Source organism: Mauremys reevesii, linkage group 1 (genome assembly GCF_016161935.1).
Source record: "Mauremys reevesii isolate NIE-2019 linkage group 1, ASM1616193v1, whole genome shotgun sequence".
NCBI lineage: Eukaryota > Metazoa > Chordata > Testudines > Geoemydidae > Mauremys > Mauremys reevesii.
The window spans coordinates 150,709,033-150,726,680 of NC_052623.1; the positions used below are offsets into that span (position 1 = coordinate 150,709,033).

A 17,648-nucleotide genomic window follows, 5' to 3' on the forward strand; every position below is an offset into this window, starting at 1 on the left:
ATGTAATACTGTCAAACAAACATGTCCTGCTTACCTTGTTCTGATGGGACTTTTCAAAGGTTTATTGCAGGAGATAAGTATCTCTGTTGCTCTTAAAATTGAAGACATGTTGAAGAAATCCCACTGGATTGGGTTTTCAGTGTTTGCTCAGATTATTAAAATAATATGAATAACAGGATGCCATGTGTGTATAATAATGTAAAGTATCAATGAAGTTGCTTGGGTACAGATCAAAGTGCCTGTGTGACAGCACAGTTCTTGGCAACTTCAATCCTTTGGGAGTTTTCCAACAGGTAAAACAGTTATGAATGGAACAATTCACTGCCCACTTTGTCTCTAACTGATATTTAAACTTCTATTAGCTTGCCAAAGATTTACAAACAAAGACAATGTTCAAGATTATTTCACAGCCCAAGTGGTGATGCCCTATTTTGATGAAAAAAATTGCTAGCTACATCCCACCACGAAGTAAAGAAATAGGGAATGTCAACAGTTCAATATTCGCTAAGAGCATTCCTGGAAGAAATAAACCCAAATCAAGTAGGCTTAGTAAACAAACAAAATATTATGACATCTTGTCCAAAGGTTTGTTCACATGGACAACTAGCTGGACAATATTGAACAACAGAACAAATTGATGCAAAGAACAATGAGGGTGCTAAGCAGTAAACGCCAAATAATTTTCTGGCCTTATGAATCCTAATGAATGGATTAAACTTTAACAATCAAATAAAATATTAGAAATCTATGTCAGGCACATGGAAAGAAGGAAAGTAATCATGTTTTCTGAGATGTGATTTCTTTGTTAAAACAGACCTTATTTACTCCTTTACAGGAAACAGTGGAAAGCTTTCAAACCACATAGCACAATCTCTGTGAGGATTTCTGACTTCATAGATAAGAAAAATATCCTAGCAGTTGGTTGAGGAAAAAAATGCCTTAGCTAAAAAGGGATAGAAAATATTATTTTCCCTTGATCTGGAATAGACTTAACACATACAAAAAATAAATACCGATAGATTCACAGATTTTAAGGTCAGCAGAAATCATTATCAATCATCTTACCCAGGGGTTCCCAAACCTTTTTTTTTTTCTTTCTTCCCTTTGGAGATTCAGGCCACATGCATGTCCCTCTCTTCCCTACTGCATTCCCTTCCCATCCAGGAGACAGGAGAGGCACGGTACAGTCAGATAAATTGGCTATGCCAGGGAGAGTAGGAGGCAGGGTGTTGGGGTGGGTGCCTGGAAGGATACAGGGTATAGTGAGTGCTGGGTGTCTGGGGGATGCAGGGATAGGCATTGGGTTCCTGCAGGAGGTGGGGAGATTGGGGTGCCCCCAGTTTACTCTCTCCCTCTCCCCCATGCACACCCGTCAAGAGTGGATACTGGGTGCTCAGCTGTAACTGCTTCTTACCTGCTGCTGAGCCCAATAAGACCATTTGCAGCTGCCAGGGAAGCTCTTCAGGAACTTCAATGCTGCCAAGCTGCCTGCCTGATCCAAACTTAAGCAAAGCTGCCTCCCCAAACCTGGGCAAAATTTCCAGTCAAGCAAGGGCAGAAGCCTCCTAACAGTACCACCAGGTGGGGCCAGTAGGGGTCAGCAGAATGCAGCTGACTCGGAAGCACCTCTACCCCTGCTGCTCACCACTCCTCCCCCGTTAACTTCATCATGTTCCCCCTTAAGCAGGGCGTTCCCCAGTTTGGCAACCTCTGATCTAGACAGACCTCCTACATAACACAGGCTGTAGAATTTCACCCAGTAATATTTACATCAAACCCACAAACCTCCTATAAAGAGAATTTTTAACCTTAAAAAAAGCATGCATTTACCCAGCACTAAGTTTAGAATCCCAGTGGAATTCTAAGTTGTGTGCGACCAGTCATCTACCTTTCTTATTCATTTGCTCTGGAACCCAGTCTTTTTATTTGCACTGGACACAGGCCACAGGTTGGGATTAACTAGACAGTCCCACATTACTCCCTAACATTAAAGTCCTATTCTTACTCTTCTTATAAAGCTGAACCTCTGGGATGCTGACATGAGGGCAAAACACCTCTGCTCCATGCCCCCTGAAAAACCTTGCCAGCTTGACTCAGAGGAAAAAAAAATCATTCCTGATCCCAAAACAATCTGATCAGACACACCGTATCCTGGAAACATGGCATAGCATTATCTCACCAATCGGCAGGGAGAACAAGGCAGCAATAGCAACAAGAGCAAGATTGTCTGATGGATGCCCAGCAAAGCTTTAAATACAGGGATCCCCTTGTGTGAGCCAATCAGCTTCCCAACCCCTTCCCTCCCCCCAATCCCCTTGTTCGAGGCATACTTCCTAAGTGTGCTCTAAGGAACAGTAAAGAATGAAGGGGGAAGAAGAGGATAAGGTATGGCTGAGCACAAGTGTTTTCCTCATCAGGACCTCAGGGATTGGTCAGTCCCCTGTGAGTCCAATCACACCTCACTTGCCTCGCTGAGACCTGGGAGGCCACATCTGAGAAAAAAAAGTTATACTATCTGGGTCAACCACAGCGGTGGTGGTTTTTGTTTTTGTTTTTTTTAAAGAAGACAACACTGCCACAGGTCCAGTGATGAAGCATGATTCCCTATTTGCGTTGCTGGACATACATTAAATCCCCTTCAGAAGGTACACTCAGTATTCCTTCCCATTGAAGATTGCAAAGGGACTGGCAAATATATTCCTATAATTAGGGCTGTCAAGTGATTAAAAAAATTAAGCATGATTAATTTGCTTAATCACACTGTTAAACAATAATAAAATAAAAATTATTTAAATATTTTGGATGTTTTCTACATTTTCAAATATATTGATTTCAATTATAACAGAATACAAAGTGTACTGTGCTCACTTTATATTTATTTTATTACAAATATTTGCACTGTAAAAAACAGAAGAAAATAGTATTTTTCAATTCATCTCATACAAGTAATGCAATCTCTTTATCGTGGAAGTTTAACGTACAAATATAGAATTATGTACAAAAAATAACCTCATTCAAAAATAAAAGAATTTAACTTTAGAGCTTACAAGTCCACTCTGTCCTACTTCTTGTTCAGCCAATCTCTAAGACAAATAAGTTTGTTTACATTTGCAGGAGATAATGCTGCCCGCTTCTTATTTACAATATCACCTGAAAGTGAGAATAGGCATTCATATGGCATTGTTGTAGCCAACATCGCAAGATATTTACATGCCAGATGCGCTAAAGGTTTGTATGCCTCTTCATGCTTCAACCACCATTTTGGAAGACGTGTCCATGCTGATGATGGGTTCTGCTCGATAATGATCCAAAGCTCTTTTAAGACTTCTGAAAGCATGCTCCACACCTCATCCCTCTCAGATTTTGGAAAGCACTCCAGATTCTTAAATCTTGGGTCGAGTGCTGCAGCTATCTTCAGAAATCTCACAATGGTACCTTCTTCGTGTTTTGTCAAATTTGTAGTGTAAGTGTTCTTAAAATAAACAACATGTGCTCGGTCATCATCTGAGACTGCTATAACATGAAATATATGGCAGAATGCAGGTAAAAAAGAACAGGAGACATACCATTCTCCCTGAAGGAGTTCAGTCACAAATTTAATTAAGACTTCTTTTTTAAAATGAGCGTCATCAGCATGGAAGCATGTCCTCTGGAACGGTAACCGAAGCATGAAGGGGCATACAAATATTTAGCTTATCTGGCATGTAAATACCTTGCAATACTGGCTACAAAAGTGCCATGTGAATGCCTGTTCTCGCTTTCTTGTGATATTGTAAATAAGAAGCCGGCAACACTATCTCCCGTAAATGTAAACTAACTTGTTTGTTTTAGCAATTGGCTGAATAAGAAGTAGGACAAGTGGACTTTTAGGCTCTAAAGTTTTACATTGTTTTGTTTTTGAGTGAAGTTATGTAACTTAGATGTGTGATCCTTAAAAACATATGGGGAGATAATGTTTGTGGTTTTGGGTAGTTACATTTATCTTGGTAGAGGTCAATAATGTAATCAAAAAGTCCCTGTCTATGCTGTATTCTGTTAATTCAGAGATCAAAAGTACATCTTAACATTTAAATGAACTGTAAACATAATATCGCTGTATTCCTCTTTCTTTCAAATGGATAGCAAATCATCTATGAATGGTGGAAAAACAGGCAATTGCCTTATGTTAATCTGTGTGAATAACTACTGGCAATGCTTAGGAAATGAGTGCCTATTGTTCACTGAGGGACCCCAAGCTGTCAAAGAAGGCCTGAAACTGTATAGAAAAATGGCTTGGGTACAGATCCTTTTTATCTCAGATCTTCTTGGGGCTTCGTGCAGGGGAAGCCTAAGCCATAAGGACTGATCCCAGTGCTTACTGGACCTCCCTGACTATGATATTGGACATTGGACTATAACCTATGGACTAAATTCTAAAAGAACTCTTTGCAACTATAAAGCTCACCAGATATGAATCTGAACCTCAAGAATTGTACTCAAGTCTGCATGTATACTGATCTTTTAACCATACTCTCTCTCTTGTTTCTTTAATAAATTTAATTTAGTTAATAAAAATTGGCTGTAAGCATGTATTTGGGTAAGATCTGGAATATTCATTAACCTGAGAGGTATTATGTCCGATCCTTTGGGATTGGTAGAACTTTTTCATATGATGAATAAGATTTTCAGTAATCCTCATCATCTTTGACTTGGGTATCTAAGTGGAGGTCTGAGGCTGGGTTAATTTAAGGGAACTGTGTTGTTGACTACTGAGTAACCAGTGAAGTATAATAGAAGCTAATTTGTGCTGGCTTGGTAAATCTAAGTATTGGAATATCCACCAGGTTTGGGGGATTGCCTGCCCCACTCTTTGCAGTTCACCCTAACTGAGTGACCTCAGATGGCTCCCCTGGAACCTTGGTCACATAAAAAAAAAATCTACATTTGTTAGTTGCACTTTCACTATAAAGAGATTGCACCATGGTACTTGTATGAGGTGAATTGAAAAATACTATATCTTTTGTTTATTTTTTTATTACAAATATTTGCACTGTAAAAATGATAAAGTGAGCATTATACATTTTGTATTCTGTGTTGTAATTAAAATCAACATATTTGAAAATGTAGAAAAACCATTCAAAATATTTAATAAATTTCAATTGGCATTCTATTGCTTAAGAGTGCAATTAAAACTGCGATTAATCACGATTAATTTTTTGAGTTAATCATGTGAATTAACTGTGATTAATTGACAGCCCTACCTATAATTAAATTTGTAACTGAGGACGTTGTCCACCAATATTGGCTCCTTCATAGGCTGCTCTCAATGGGTAACTCTACCCATTTTAGCAGTTAATATGAATAATCTTTCATGCTGTATTTATTAACTTTGATCAAATCTAAATTTTCCTCAGTAACCCAAAGCTGCATTACCAGAATGGCATTTTGTGCACATAAAGGCCAAAACTTCTCTCAAAATTCCATTTGCCAGGTGGCTGATTGACTGTAGAAAAAGGAACACTTCTGCAATATATCTGTCTACGGTCCCACAAAATTGCACACCTAGAATTGCAGCCCATTTGAAGTGTCCATTGAATACCTAAATTCACACCGGAATTGCAGAAAATAAATTTGTGTTTCTATTCATCTTTATTTAGGTATGTGACAGGCAAGCAGCATTTCTGAATTAGCAGGTCGTGATGTCTATCCTACTGAACTACACACAGGAAAACATAATAATAGGGGCTGAGAGATTTAGGACTGTAATCTCTTTTATATGGTTGGCCACAAGTGAGTCATATAAAAGGCTCTTTCATCATGTTATCGATACATTTCTACTGTGGAACTTTTTCCAATCTTTACTGTTTTCAGATTATACAGTATTTTAGATAAGCTTTAGTTAAGCTTAGCACAAGATTTAAAAAAAAATCCAGTTTTTCAACCATATTTAATTAAAAACATTTATTTTCTCTTTTTTCCCCCCATACAATACTGTAAATAGGAATTCTCAGTGCAGATACAGTTTAGACATCCTTTGAAGCCTTTAAAATAAACCATTGCTTTCACGCAGAATTTTAAATATACCACTGAGGCTTAGTCAGCTATTTCTTTCAATAAAATAAGATATCCTCATACAAATTCTAAAGGTATAGTAAACCTCATGCTTCGGTTCTGAAGCCATTCTCTAACTATCCGAGGAAAAAAGAAGCCTAAGAGGGGTTCAGATTAACTTTCCTCAGAAACATCTGGTACAGGTCACTATCAGAGACAGGACAGTGGAATAGCTGGTCCTTGAGTCTAACCCAGCCTGTTTCTGTCTTCAGATACATTTGGTTTGTGTTTTTGCAATTAAACCCTGATGTATACTGAATATATTTACTTCCTTTTGGATTCATTGATTATTTTAAACTAAATTAGAAATCTGAGGCCCAGGAGAACAAGGTATACAATATTTTTAGGAAAGGATACCACTCAGCATTTTGTTCAAACTCCAGAGGAACAACACATGCACATGGAACTTTAATCATGTAAGGAGATGCATGTCTCCCACAAAAGCCAAAAGGATACCACAAAGGCATAAACAACAACAAAGTCATATTTCTGTGTAGAAGTGGTATGTTGAATTATGCCTCCTTTAGTGAAGATGCACTAAAGGGGGAGAGAGCCCTTTCCACCTCTAGCATGCCTATGCAGAGGCCAGTCCTGTGGCCACAGAAACTAAGGAACACCAGAGAAGGCAGGAGCCACTAGTGTTGACAGACTGTACATAAGATTTTCACCTCTCTGCATCAGTTTCCCCTCTTCTGATTGGTGGTCTCCAGTCAACACCTGGCCCTCTAATCAAGTCATAAAGCCAACCCCTCCACCCCAAAACTGTCCAGTGAAAATAATCTTTGGTCTTCTCAAGCTAAATTAAGTCTCTGCCCTTCCTTAGCCACACAGATCAATGGTACCTTTCCAGACTTGTCCCAGCCTCATGATAGTCCACTTCTCCAGAGAATCAGGGTCCCAAAGAAGAGAAATGGTCACCAAAGTTAAAAAGAAATAATAACAAGCAACCGAACACCGATGCACTGGCTATATGTCTGGCTATTCAAATCCTAGGTCTTCTAGCAGATTATGACAAATTCCATTCCCTGACTACAATGTAAATGAACTGAAAGTACTGACTCTGGGCCCCTACTTGGAAGAGGAAAGTTTATCTGGATCTTTCTCCCAGTTACACTTCACTGCCCAGGATCACTTGCTTACACAATAAAACATTCTAAATCATGTTTTAAGTACTGTCTCTCAAAGAAGCACACTCCTCTGTTCAGAGTTTCTCTTTTCTGGTCCTGACCACAGAGACTGAATAGCTTCCTACAATTCTTCATCCCAGGGCCCCTTCCTATGCAACTCTTCCTCTGGCTTCCCTATAATGCCCCCAATTCCCCAAGAAAGGGAGATCTTCTCTTGCCTAGGCCTCCTCACTGGATTCTCTTTCCTGGCTGATTTAAAACTTTCTTAGTAGAGAGCTCACCTTCAGGTCAGGTTTCCCCTACGAGTAAATGCAGAGTATCATTCCACTATCTTTGTCTATTGAGCCACAGGCTTCCCTTATACACTATGAAGGGTCATGGAATTGTCAGTTGGCCTTCAGGAATTAAAATTTCCCAGATCCTCCAGGGAACTATAGGATACCTGTTCTTAAAGGGCCAAGCAATCCAATACCACCCCTCACTAGGCAGCATCCCCTCTTAAAGGTCCCAGCTCACTTTTGCTACACAGAACCAGAAGGGAATGTGTCTGGGCTGCAGCTAGGGATGTGTAGGGAAAGTGATTTCAAAGGTTAGCAAGGGATTCTTCTCCCAGCACCCAAGATGCATTAATCCTTTCAAAGATGTATTTCTCACTGACATTGGCACTCAGGTAGTGCACTCCTTCCACTTCCGCAGCACAGGTAAGCTTCATAGGAGGCATAATTGAGGCCTAGTAATTTTAATTGTAAAGAAAAGGGTCAGATGATTAATAGGTATTAAATTTTATGGAAGCTACCCAGGAAACTACAGTTTGTAATAAGTTCTTGAAATATGTGGAATAAGATTTATATTGGGTTTCTTCAACAATACAGCCATAAAAAGATCAATATCTTAATTTTCAAAACAAATTACACGTGCAAAGCACATCTTTGTAACCTGAAAGGGCTGACTACTGGATGACAAATTCTGGGTTATACGTGTTTGATTTTTTTTCCACCCAAGTGGTCATGGTTTTAAGGATTCAGTAGATGTGAGAAAAATCATATGGATGACATTGTAATAAAGATATCTATTTTATTAAGACATTGAGAACAACAGCACCACAGTAATTCACTACGAGAGTTGCATACAATTTCATGTAGAAGTGAATGATAAGTTGATGATTTTTCCTATAAAGCTGTCAGATAAAACAAGGTATTCAATAAAAATATGTTTATTTTTATGTAGCTGCACACTCAGACTCTTTTCACCATATTTCAAGCACGGCTCTTTTTTAACAGCCAATAATGTATGGTTATGTTCTTCAAAAAATAAACAAACATTTTTGAAGATTTTCTCTATAAATTATTCACGTGTTTGTGATTTGTTTTAGAGAGTCATAGTCAAAATGCATTTCAAATGGAAATCATCTAGTTCCAATAGTGTGATTAGTGGTCAAAATAAAGTTCCTTGAAATGCTTTTATTTACTGTCATTATGTATGCATTGAATGCAACATAACCTAATTTACTTATCAAAAATGTTTTGGCAGTTCATTACTTAAACCCAGCTACTGAAAATGTACACTTGTTTCTTTTGCTTCGTCTGGTCCCTGAGAAAGAGATTATTTGGACCATTAAGAAGCTATTTTTCACACAATACTTTAAAGCTAATGTAATTTATTTTGGTATCTCCACACTACTACATACTCAGGCCAGTTGCCAAATCACACAATTGGGCTATAAATCGGTAGTGAAGGCAAACTTTAAAAGGTTATCCAAACTTATGTTCAGCTTAGAAACTGGGGCTGGGACACTAATCAGGAAAATATACTTATGCAAACTTTCTGGAACTTCCTGGTTCCAGCAAGATACAATTTAGGTGGTTCTATTTCCAGTCTTGACCAAAACCAGAAGTCAGCTTATTATATATTACACACACACACACCCCCAAATGGAAAACAAACAAAAAATTAATTAAAAAACCCAACTAAATTAAATAGAATTTCACAATATCTGAATTGGCTATAAATTTATTCAACTTTATTTTTAAGAACCAAAAATTCTGATCTATGCTAAAGTGAAACATTTTGGAGCTTGTATTTATGCAGAATAATGAATAGCACACAGAAGAGTTACAACAAAACGTACTACCAAGGATATTATAAGTGCAGAGGGATTTTTAGATTTCCTTAGGACAAAATTTAATTATTATACTTGGATTTTTCCAAATGTAGAAGTCATAAACCACGATGGAAGGAAAAGGTATTTTAATATAACATTACAGAAATATTAAACAAACTTCTCTTTATCCAGATGAGTCTTTTCTAAGTACTGCAGCTCCTGAAATTTCATATAGATAATGAAGTAAGGGTGAAAAAAAGCTTCAAACAAAAGAACTCATTTTTATGAGCTTCTATTTCTTTTCTGTCCCTATTTTTTACAATGAAGACTAAACCTATGCAGTATTAAGGCAATTTTATTAAAACAATGATGTTTATGACTTGATTTTTTTATTCCCTTTCATAGATTTCAGAGAGATCATTCAGAGAGCTGTATGGCAGAGATAAAATCATTGCCATACAGCTGTTTTGATAAACTCTAGTTTCTATAGATATCTGTTAAAGGCAATAATCTTTTTCTAACTACCATTCACATTTAGATTTTTTAATAGGTAACATATATAGTAAAGCAGGCAACATGAGGGACTGGCACAGGAATGGGAGCCAGTAATCCTTGGGTAGGGCTGGGCAAAAATATTTTTTCCATTGAAAAATGCAGATTTGGGTCAACCAAAACATTTAATGAATTTGTATCAATTTGAATAATTTTTTTTGGCGAAAATGAAAAAAAAAGTGCAAAAATGGCAATACACAATTTCCCAGTGGTTACTCCCTATGAAGTAAACAGGATGAAATTCAATAGGACAAATGCAAAGTACTCCACTTTGGAAGAACAATCAGTTGCACACAAACAAAATGGGAAATGACTGCGGAAAGGCTTTTGTGGCTCATAGTGGATCACAAGCTAAATATGAGTCAACAGTGTAACACTGTTCAAAAAAAGCAAACATCATTCTGGGATGTATTAGCAGGAATGTTGTAAGCAAGACACGAGAAATAATTCTTCCGCTCTAGTCTGCGCTGATTAGGCCTCAGCTGGAGTATTGTGTCCAGTTCTGGGTGCCACATTTTCAGGAAAGATGTGGACAAACTGGAGAAAGTCCAGAGAAGAGAAACAAAAATGATTAACAGTCTAGACAACATGACTTATGAGGAAAGATTGAAAAAAAATTGGCTTATTTAGTCAGGAGAAGAGAAGATTGAGAGGGGACATGATAACAGTTTTCAAGTACATAAGAGATTGTTAGAAGGAGGAGGGGAAAAATTGTTCTCATTAACTTCTGAGGATAGGACAAGAAGCAATGGGCTTAATTTGCAGCAAGGGTGGTTTAGGTTGGACATCAGGAAAAACTTCCTAACTGTCAGGGTGGTTAAGCTCTGGAATAAATTGCCTAGAGAATACGTGGAATCTTTGTCATTGGAGATTTTTAAGAGCAGGTTAGACAGAGATGCTCTAGATAATACTTTGCCCTGCCATGAGTGCAAGGTTCTGGACCTGATGACCTCTGGAGGTCCCTTCCAGTCCTACATTTCTATGATGTGGGAGTCACAAGTTTGAATCTCTGCTTTGGAGAGTACTTCCCCCATCTCACGTGGGTATTCTAGCTGCCAGTATTAGCTATTCACTGTAGGTCTCTCTAAATTTCTCATGTTGAAGCTGTTTTGCTGTAATAATTGAACAGTCACTAGATGAGAGACAGCAAGAGAGAGAAAATGACTTTATAGCCTGATGGGGAGGGTGACTGATACGAAGTGGAACAGTTTCAACAGTAGAGACTAAAAAGGTACCCTCACCCCAACAGCCAATAGCCAGTGGTCAGGGTACTGAACTGTCAGGAAGGACTCCTGACAGTTGAGTACCACTGTTAAGTCCTTGCTCCAGAGCAGGGATTTAAAAGTGGGTCTCGCACATCCCAGGGAAGTGCCCTGGCTATTGGGAATAAGGACAGTGCCTTCGCCACCACCTTCATTTGCTTTTATTTAAAAAGGTTAAAAATGCCTCAAGTCCAAATAAATTGCTTCATTTTGGGTTGAAGAAAACGCTTTTTGTTCAACCAGAAACTAAATTTTTCTGATGTTTTCGATTTGGCCAAAATTCCAAAATGATATTTTTTTAGTGTTTCAGAACTGATAGCAAGCTGAAAAATCTGATAGCTCTACTTCTGAGTTTTACTTCCATATTCCCTTCCTGTGTGGTTTTGAATGAGGCACTTCATTTTCTGTGACTCCATTTCCATGTCTATAATATGAGAATAACTAGTTAGGGCTGTCGATTAATCACAGTTAACTCACACAATCAACTAAAAAAAATAATCACGATTAATTACAGTTTTAATCGCATTGTTAAACAATAGAATACGAATTGAAATTTATTACATATTTTTGGATGTTTTTTCTACATTTTCAAATATATTGATTTCAATTACAACACAGAATACAAAGGACACACTGCTCACTTTATATTATTATTTTTATTACAAGTATTTGCACTGTAAAATTATAAACAAAACAGTATTTTTCAATTCTCCTCATACAAGTATTGTAGTGCAATCTCTTCATTGTGAAAGTGAAATTTACAAATGTAGATTTTTTTTGTTATATAATTGCACTAACAAAACCCAAAACAATACAAAAACTTTAGAGGCTGCAAGTCCACTCAGTCCTACTTCTTGTTCAGCCAATTTCTAAGACAAACGAGTTTGTTTACATTTACAGGGGATAATGCTGCCCACTTCTTATTTACAATGTCACCAGAAAGTGAGAACAAGCATTCACATGGCACTTTTGTAGCTGGTGTTGCAAGGTATTTATGTGCCAGATATGCTAAACATTTGTATGCTCCTTCATGCTTTGGCCACCATTCCAGAGGACATGCTTCCATGCTGATGACACACGTTAAAAAAATAAAGTGTTAATTAAATTTGTGACTGAATTCCTTGGGGGAGAATTGTATGTCTCCTGCTCTGTTTTACCTACGTTCTGCCATATATTTCATGTTATATCTGTCTCAGATGATGACTCAGCACATGTTGTTCATTTTAAGAACACTTTAGCTGCAAATTTGACTAAACACAAAGAAGGTACCAATGTGAAATTTCTAAAGATAGGTACTCGACCCAAGGTTTAAGAATCTGAAGTGCCTTCCAAAATCTGAAGTGCCTTCCAAAATCTGAGAGGGATGAGGTGTGGAGCATGCTTTCAGAAATCTTAAAAGAGCATCACTGCGATGCAGAAACTACAGAAGCTGAACCACCAGAAAAGAAAATCAACTTTCTACTGGTGGCATCTGACTCAGATGATGAAAGTGAACATGTGTCAGTCCACACTTTTTTGGATCGTTATCAAGCAGAATCCATCCTCAGCATGGACACATTTCTTCTGGAATGGTGGTTGAAGCATGATGAGACATACAAACCTTTAGTGCATCTGGCATGTAAATATCTTGTGACACTGGCTACAATAGTGCCATGAGAACACCTGTTCTCACTTTCAGGTGACATTGTAAACAAGAAATGGGCAGCATTATCTCCTGCAAATGTAAATAAACTTGTTTGTCTGAGTGAATGGCTGAACAAGCAATAGGACTGAGTGGACTTGTAGCCTCTAAAGTTTTACATTGTTTATTTCTAAATGCAGTATTTCTTTGTACATAATTCTACATTTGTAAGTTCAACTTTCATGATAAAGAGATTGCACTACTTGTATTAGTTGAATTGAAAAATACTATTTCTTTTGTTTTACATGGTGCATATATTTGTATAAATATAAAGTATACACTTTGTATTCTGTTATAATTGAAATCAATATATATGAAAATGTAGAAAATATCCAAAAATAAATGGTATTCTACTATTGTTTAACAGTGCAATTAATTGTGATTATTTTTTTTAATCCTTTGATAGACATAAAACTAATATTTAATTACCTAATGCAGTTATTGTGAGGCTTATTACTTAATTAATGTTTGTTCAGTGCTATATATCTTCTAAGCAATATTGGGACAGTTTTTTTCTGGATCCTTAATTAAGAAAAACTCCCATCAGTATGAAGAGTGAGGAGTGAGAAAAACTGATAAAGGATTTCAGAATCTGTTCATTATTAGAAAGATACATACCTAAAAAACAGATGATGGGACTATTTTAGAAAAAAATATTGAATTATCTGATACTTTCACAAAAAGCTATAGGGCTACTAGGACAATTAACAGAACTAAATCTTACAAACTTGAGATGAATCGGCAGTCACTAACAAGCCACTCAACTGTTCTGCACACAGAGTCAAATCCTGAAATCTTTAATTAGGTTTCATTTACACCCTGCTCCTGCAGTGATCTCTGTGTGGGTGAGAGGTTTCTCCACAGAACTCTTAGAAGGAAGCAAATGTTCTATTACCCCCTACAAGAAGGCTGACTAAGTACATCAGGAATTAGACCTAACAGAGGACCCTTAATCATTTTAATATAAGGAAAAATGTCAATATACAGGAAAATATTTGTGCAATAATGATAATTTCCCATAGTTGGCATATATTAAGAAAAGGTAACTCAAAAATGTCATATTCTGACATCTACACATGTATAGTAGCATTTTTCTAAAAATATCACATCTGAATTATTTATCATTTGATTCACTCTTTAAAATTCAAAAATAGATAAATAACTCTTCTGAATACTATTTAGTAGTTAAAATTCTACAAACAGAAAATATCTAACCATGATAACACTTTCATGAATCCAGTCTGGTGCCTCAGAAGACTAGATCAAAAAGGCTCTGAGAACATCTTCTCTAATTAGGAGGGGGGAAATGAAGAACCTTTGTACAGTAGTTCCAGTGATATGGATATTCAGGAACATTAAAATATTTTCATGAACAAAATAAAATAAGAATTAAAAAAACTGGCAGATACCATGTGACAACAGATTATGTATCCAACAGAGCAGGAAGACAGCCACATTTACGATCTCTCTGCCTATTAAATAAAATACTACCTAATTTAAACATGAGAAAATCTTTGGGTTTTTTATATACAACTATATATACATTCAAAGTCCAAGTGAAACCAGTAGAGTTAGGAGACCCATGTAGATCAAAATCAAATATTCACCAAGTCTCATGCAAAAGGATACTGCATCAATAATTGCATATGTATTTGTAGTTATAATAAAGTTTTTAATGGTTTATGGTGGGGTATTTTTTTCATCCTCAACATATATAGGCACCTTTCATTTGTCACGCAATTTCTCTGGAAGATAAGTTCAGTTTACCATAGAAAGGATTCTAGGCACACACACAATTCACATTAATGGTTACATTTCAAGAAAAGACTATACCTCTACCCTGATATAAAAAATTCCTCGGGAGCCAAAAAATCTTAGTGTTATAGGTGAAACCGCGTTATATCGAACGTGCTTTGATCCAACGGAGTGTGCAGCCCCGCCCCCCAGAGCACTGCTTTTACCGCTTTATATCTGAATTTGTGTTATATCGGGTTGCGTTATATCGGGGTAGAGGTGTATAACCATTACATTTCTTTAGTAGACTCTATATATCTATAGAGTATACATATATATATATACGCACATACTTAATGAAACCTTAGTACAAACTAGTGAGAGGAGAATAGGGTGACCAGATGTCCCGATTTTATCGGGACTGTCCCAATATTTGCTTGTTTATCCCACGTCCCGACCGATCTTCGGTCGGGACACAGGACAAACAAGCAATTTTGCCCTCCGCTCCCGTGCACAGGCAGAGCCTGGAGGGGCTTGTGCCCCCCACCCCGACTCTGTCCCTTCTTTCCCCCATTGGATCCCTTCCCAAATCCCCGCCCTGCCCCCGCCCTCGCCCCCAGCCCTGCCCCCTCACTGCCCCCATTGGATCCCTCTCCGAATCCCTGCCTCTTCCCCAAGCACGCCACATTCCTCCTCCCTCCCAGGCTTGCACCGCCAATCAGCTGTATGGCAGCTCAAGTGTTGGAGGGAGGTCTGGGGTGCGCAGGGGAGCACAGGGTGAGTGAGTCCGGCCTGGCCCCGAGTGCAGGCAGGAGGGTGGGGTGGTACCTGCAGGGGCAGCTCCAGGTCCAGCCCGGGGAACCGGCTCCCAGTACGCGCCAGTGGGTAGGGGTGGGGGGGCAGCTGCTGCCTGCGTGGGGACTCCGACGGGGCTTCACCTCCCGCCATGTGGAGGCAGCCGCAGCCCCATTCGTTCCCCTATGGGACCCGAGCGGGACGGTAGGGCTGGGGCCTGCTGCCCCCACTCTTGGGCCACTCACGGTGCTCTGCGGGGCAGTTGGGTGCGGGCCTGGCCCAGGCACACTTGGGGTGACAGGATTGCGCTGCCCCACAGGGCAGGCTGTAGGGAAACCTCGCCCCAGGGCAGAGGCAGGGGCAGCCCTGTTCGTTCCCCTGCAGGACCCGAGTGGGACTGGGAGGCTGGGGCCTGCTGCCCCCACTCCAGGGCCGCCTGCAGGATTGCACCAGCTGCGCACCTTCCCCTACAGGGGGAGGTGGAGATGAGGTGAGCTGGTGCGGGGCGGGGGGGGGCACTCTGGCGGCTTTTTTTTTTCCCCTCCACCGGTTCCCCCCCCCCCCCGCATCCCGATATTTCAGTTTTGTCATCTGGTCACCCTAGAGGAGAACTACATACATTTGGTACGAACAAGCACTCAACAAGTTCAGGTACTTATGCAAACTTTATCTGAATTAACCCGCACTCTTGGGACTCTGCTAGGGAGAATCTCTCATAAGAATGTATTCCTTCATAAGATTTCTGATGCTAACACATTTTGCTCAGGATGCAAATATGAAAACAAGCTCTCTCACAGCAACACTGCACTTCAGGTCTCAGCCAGAACAAGGAAGTATGTGAAAATTATTTATATAATATCGTTAGTGTTTTGTACCACAACTAGCAAATGGGGCTTCAATCCCTACATGGAGTCTCTAGGTGCTACTACAAATAAGAGGGCCAGATTTAGAAATCGGTATGCAACATAATCAACATAATATGGAGGGGGGGAAGGTGCCCCATTACTATCTTGCACCAACTATCTGTGCCACTTTTTTGGTGGATTATCATGGAAAGCATTCATGTATACATAGAAAATAATGGGGGCGGGAGAGTAATCAAACTTTCCAGAGAGGCTTAGTGCAAGTTTTCTGTGAAAGTTATGGGGACTCTTTCTCTGAAAGGGTGTATCCAACCGTAGTGTAAAATTCTCACCCTGAGAATTACCTTACAAATAAAAATAGATAATCTCCACTTCTCATGGCAAACACACTTTGAAAAATACTATGCTTAAAAGTTATTAAAACATCCTCTATATTTCTTGCCTGGGGAGTTATATGGTAGCAGAATCACCACTTACTGCTATCAGTAATGATTGTTCTGGCCTCTTGATTGCTGGTCTTGTTTTTTAGATTCTGTGCCGCAGTTATTAGCTCCTCCAGTTGGGGATGCCTTTGCTCCAATTCCTGTAGTGCTGCCTGTTTGTAAAAAAAAAAAAAAAAATTACACACATAAAATTGAGAGTAGCCCCAAGCCATTTATAGTTGTATTTCACTATAGGAATACTATACTACACCAGTGTTCAACATGGTCCTGTAGCCTCTATATTTTAGTGGAATGGCTCAACCCACATACTAGAATATTATACAATTACATGCCTCAAAATGGAATTTTCTTCCTCACCACAGGAGAGTGGTGACTGTTTATGTTCTTTTCCTGAAGCATGAACCTTTATATATTTTTATCTTAATTATTCTTACCTGAGGATAATGATATTCTCATTATTCATAAAAATGTCTACTCTTTCTTTGTGAATTCCACTAAATTTTTCAGGTAAAATTGTCAAAAGTGCTTAAGTAAGGAGCTTAAGTCCCACTGGAAATTTTACCCTTTGGTGACAGTATGTTGTATGGATAGCAAGCATGTGTTACACAAGGACTCTTATGTTTGAATTTGCAGTGGAAAGGGCTGTGGAGATGGAAGTGGACCTGCTACTTATTAGATCTACAAGTCCCCCCTGCCCCAAAGAGGATGAGTGCTGAAGGAACTGTATGGTACTATCTGCTGCTTGAGGCAACAGGATCATCACAAAGTGGCTCTGTTAATCCTCCATAGCCTGTCCAAGAAGATGTGGGGAGGAAATGATCATTTCCAGCCAGTAGCCCTCATGTAGTTACCCTTCACCAAGACTATACAGTCTCGCTTGATGTGGGAAACAGATCTTATCGCTGCATGACTAACATGTTATTGAGAGAGATTTAGAAGAAAACTTGAAGGGCAATATTTTGTGTCAGTCTGATTTAAAGCAGAAAGACTCTTTGCTACC

The 17,648-nt window shown here is 38.8% G+C and overlaps 1 protein-coding gene across 25 annotated transcripts in view; it reads right to left on the reverse strand.

The window, feature by feature from the left end:
• The window catches only part of DMD (dystrophin), a 2,035,724-nt gene that overhangs the window by 451,488 nt on the left and 1,566,588 nt on the right, over nucleotides 1-17,648 (reverse strand). For all 25 annotated transcript variants that reach the window (XM_039486264.1, XM_039486496.1, XM_039486317.1 and 22 more), the window contains one exon: nucleotides 16,683-16,800. In XM_039486264.1, the coding sequence (XP_039342198.1) occupies nucleotides 16,683-16,800 (118 nt within the window). The remainder of the gene's footprint in view (nucleotides 1-16,682; nucleotides 16,801-17,648) is intronic.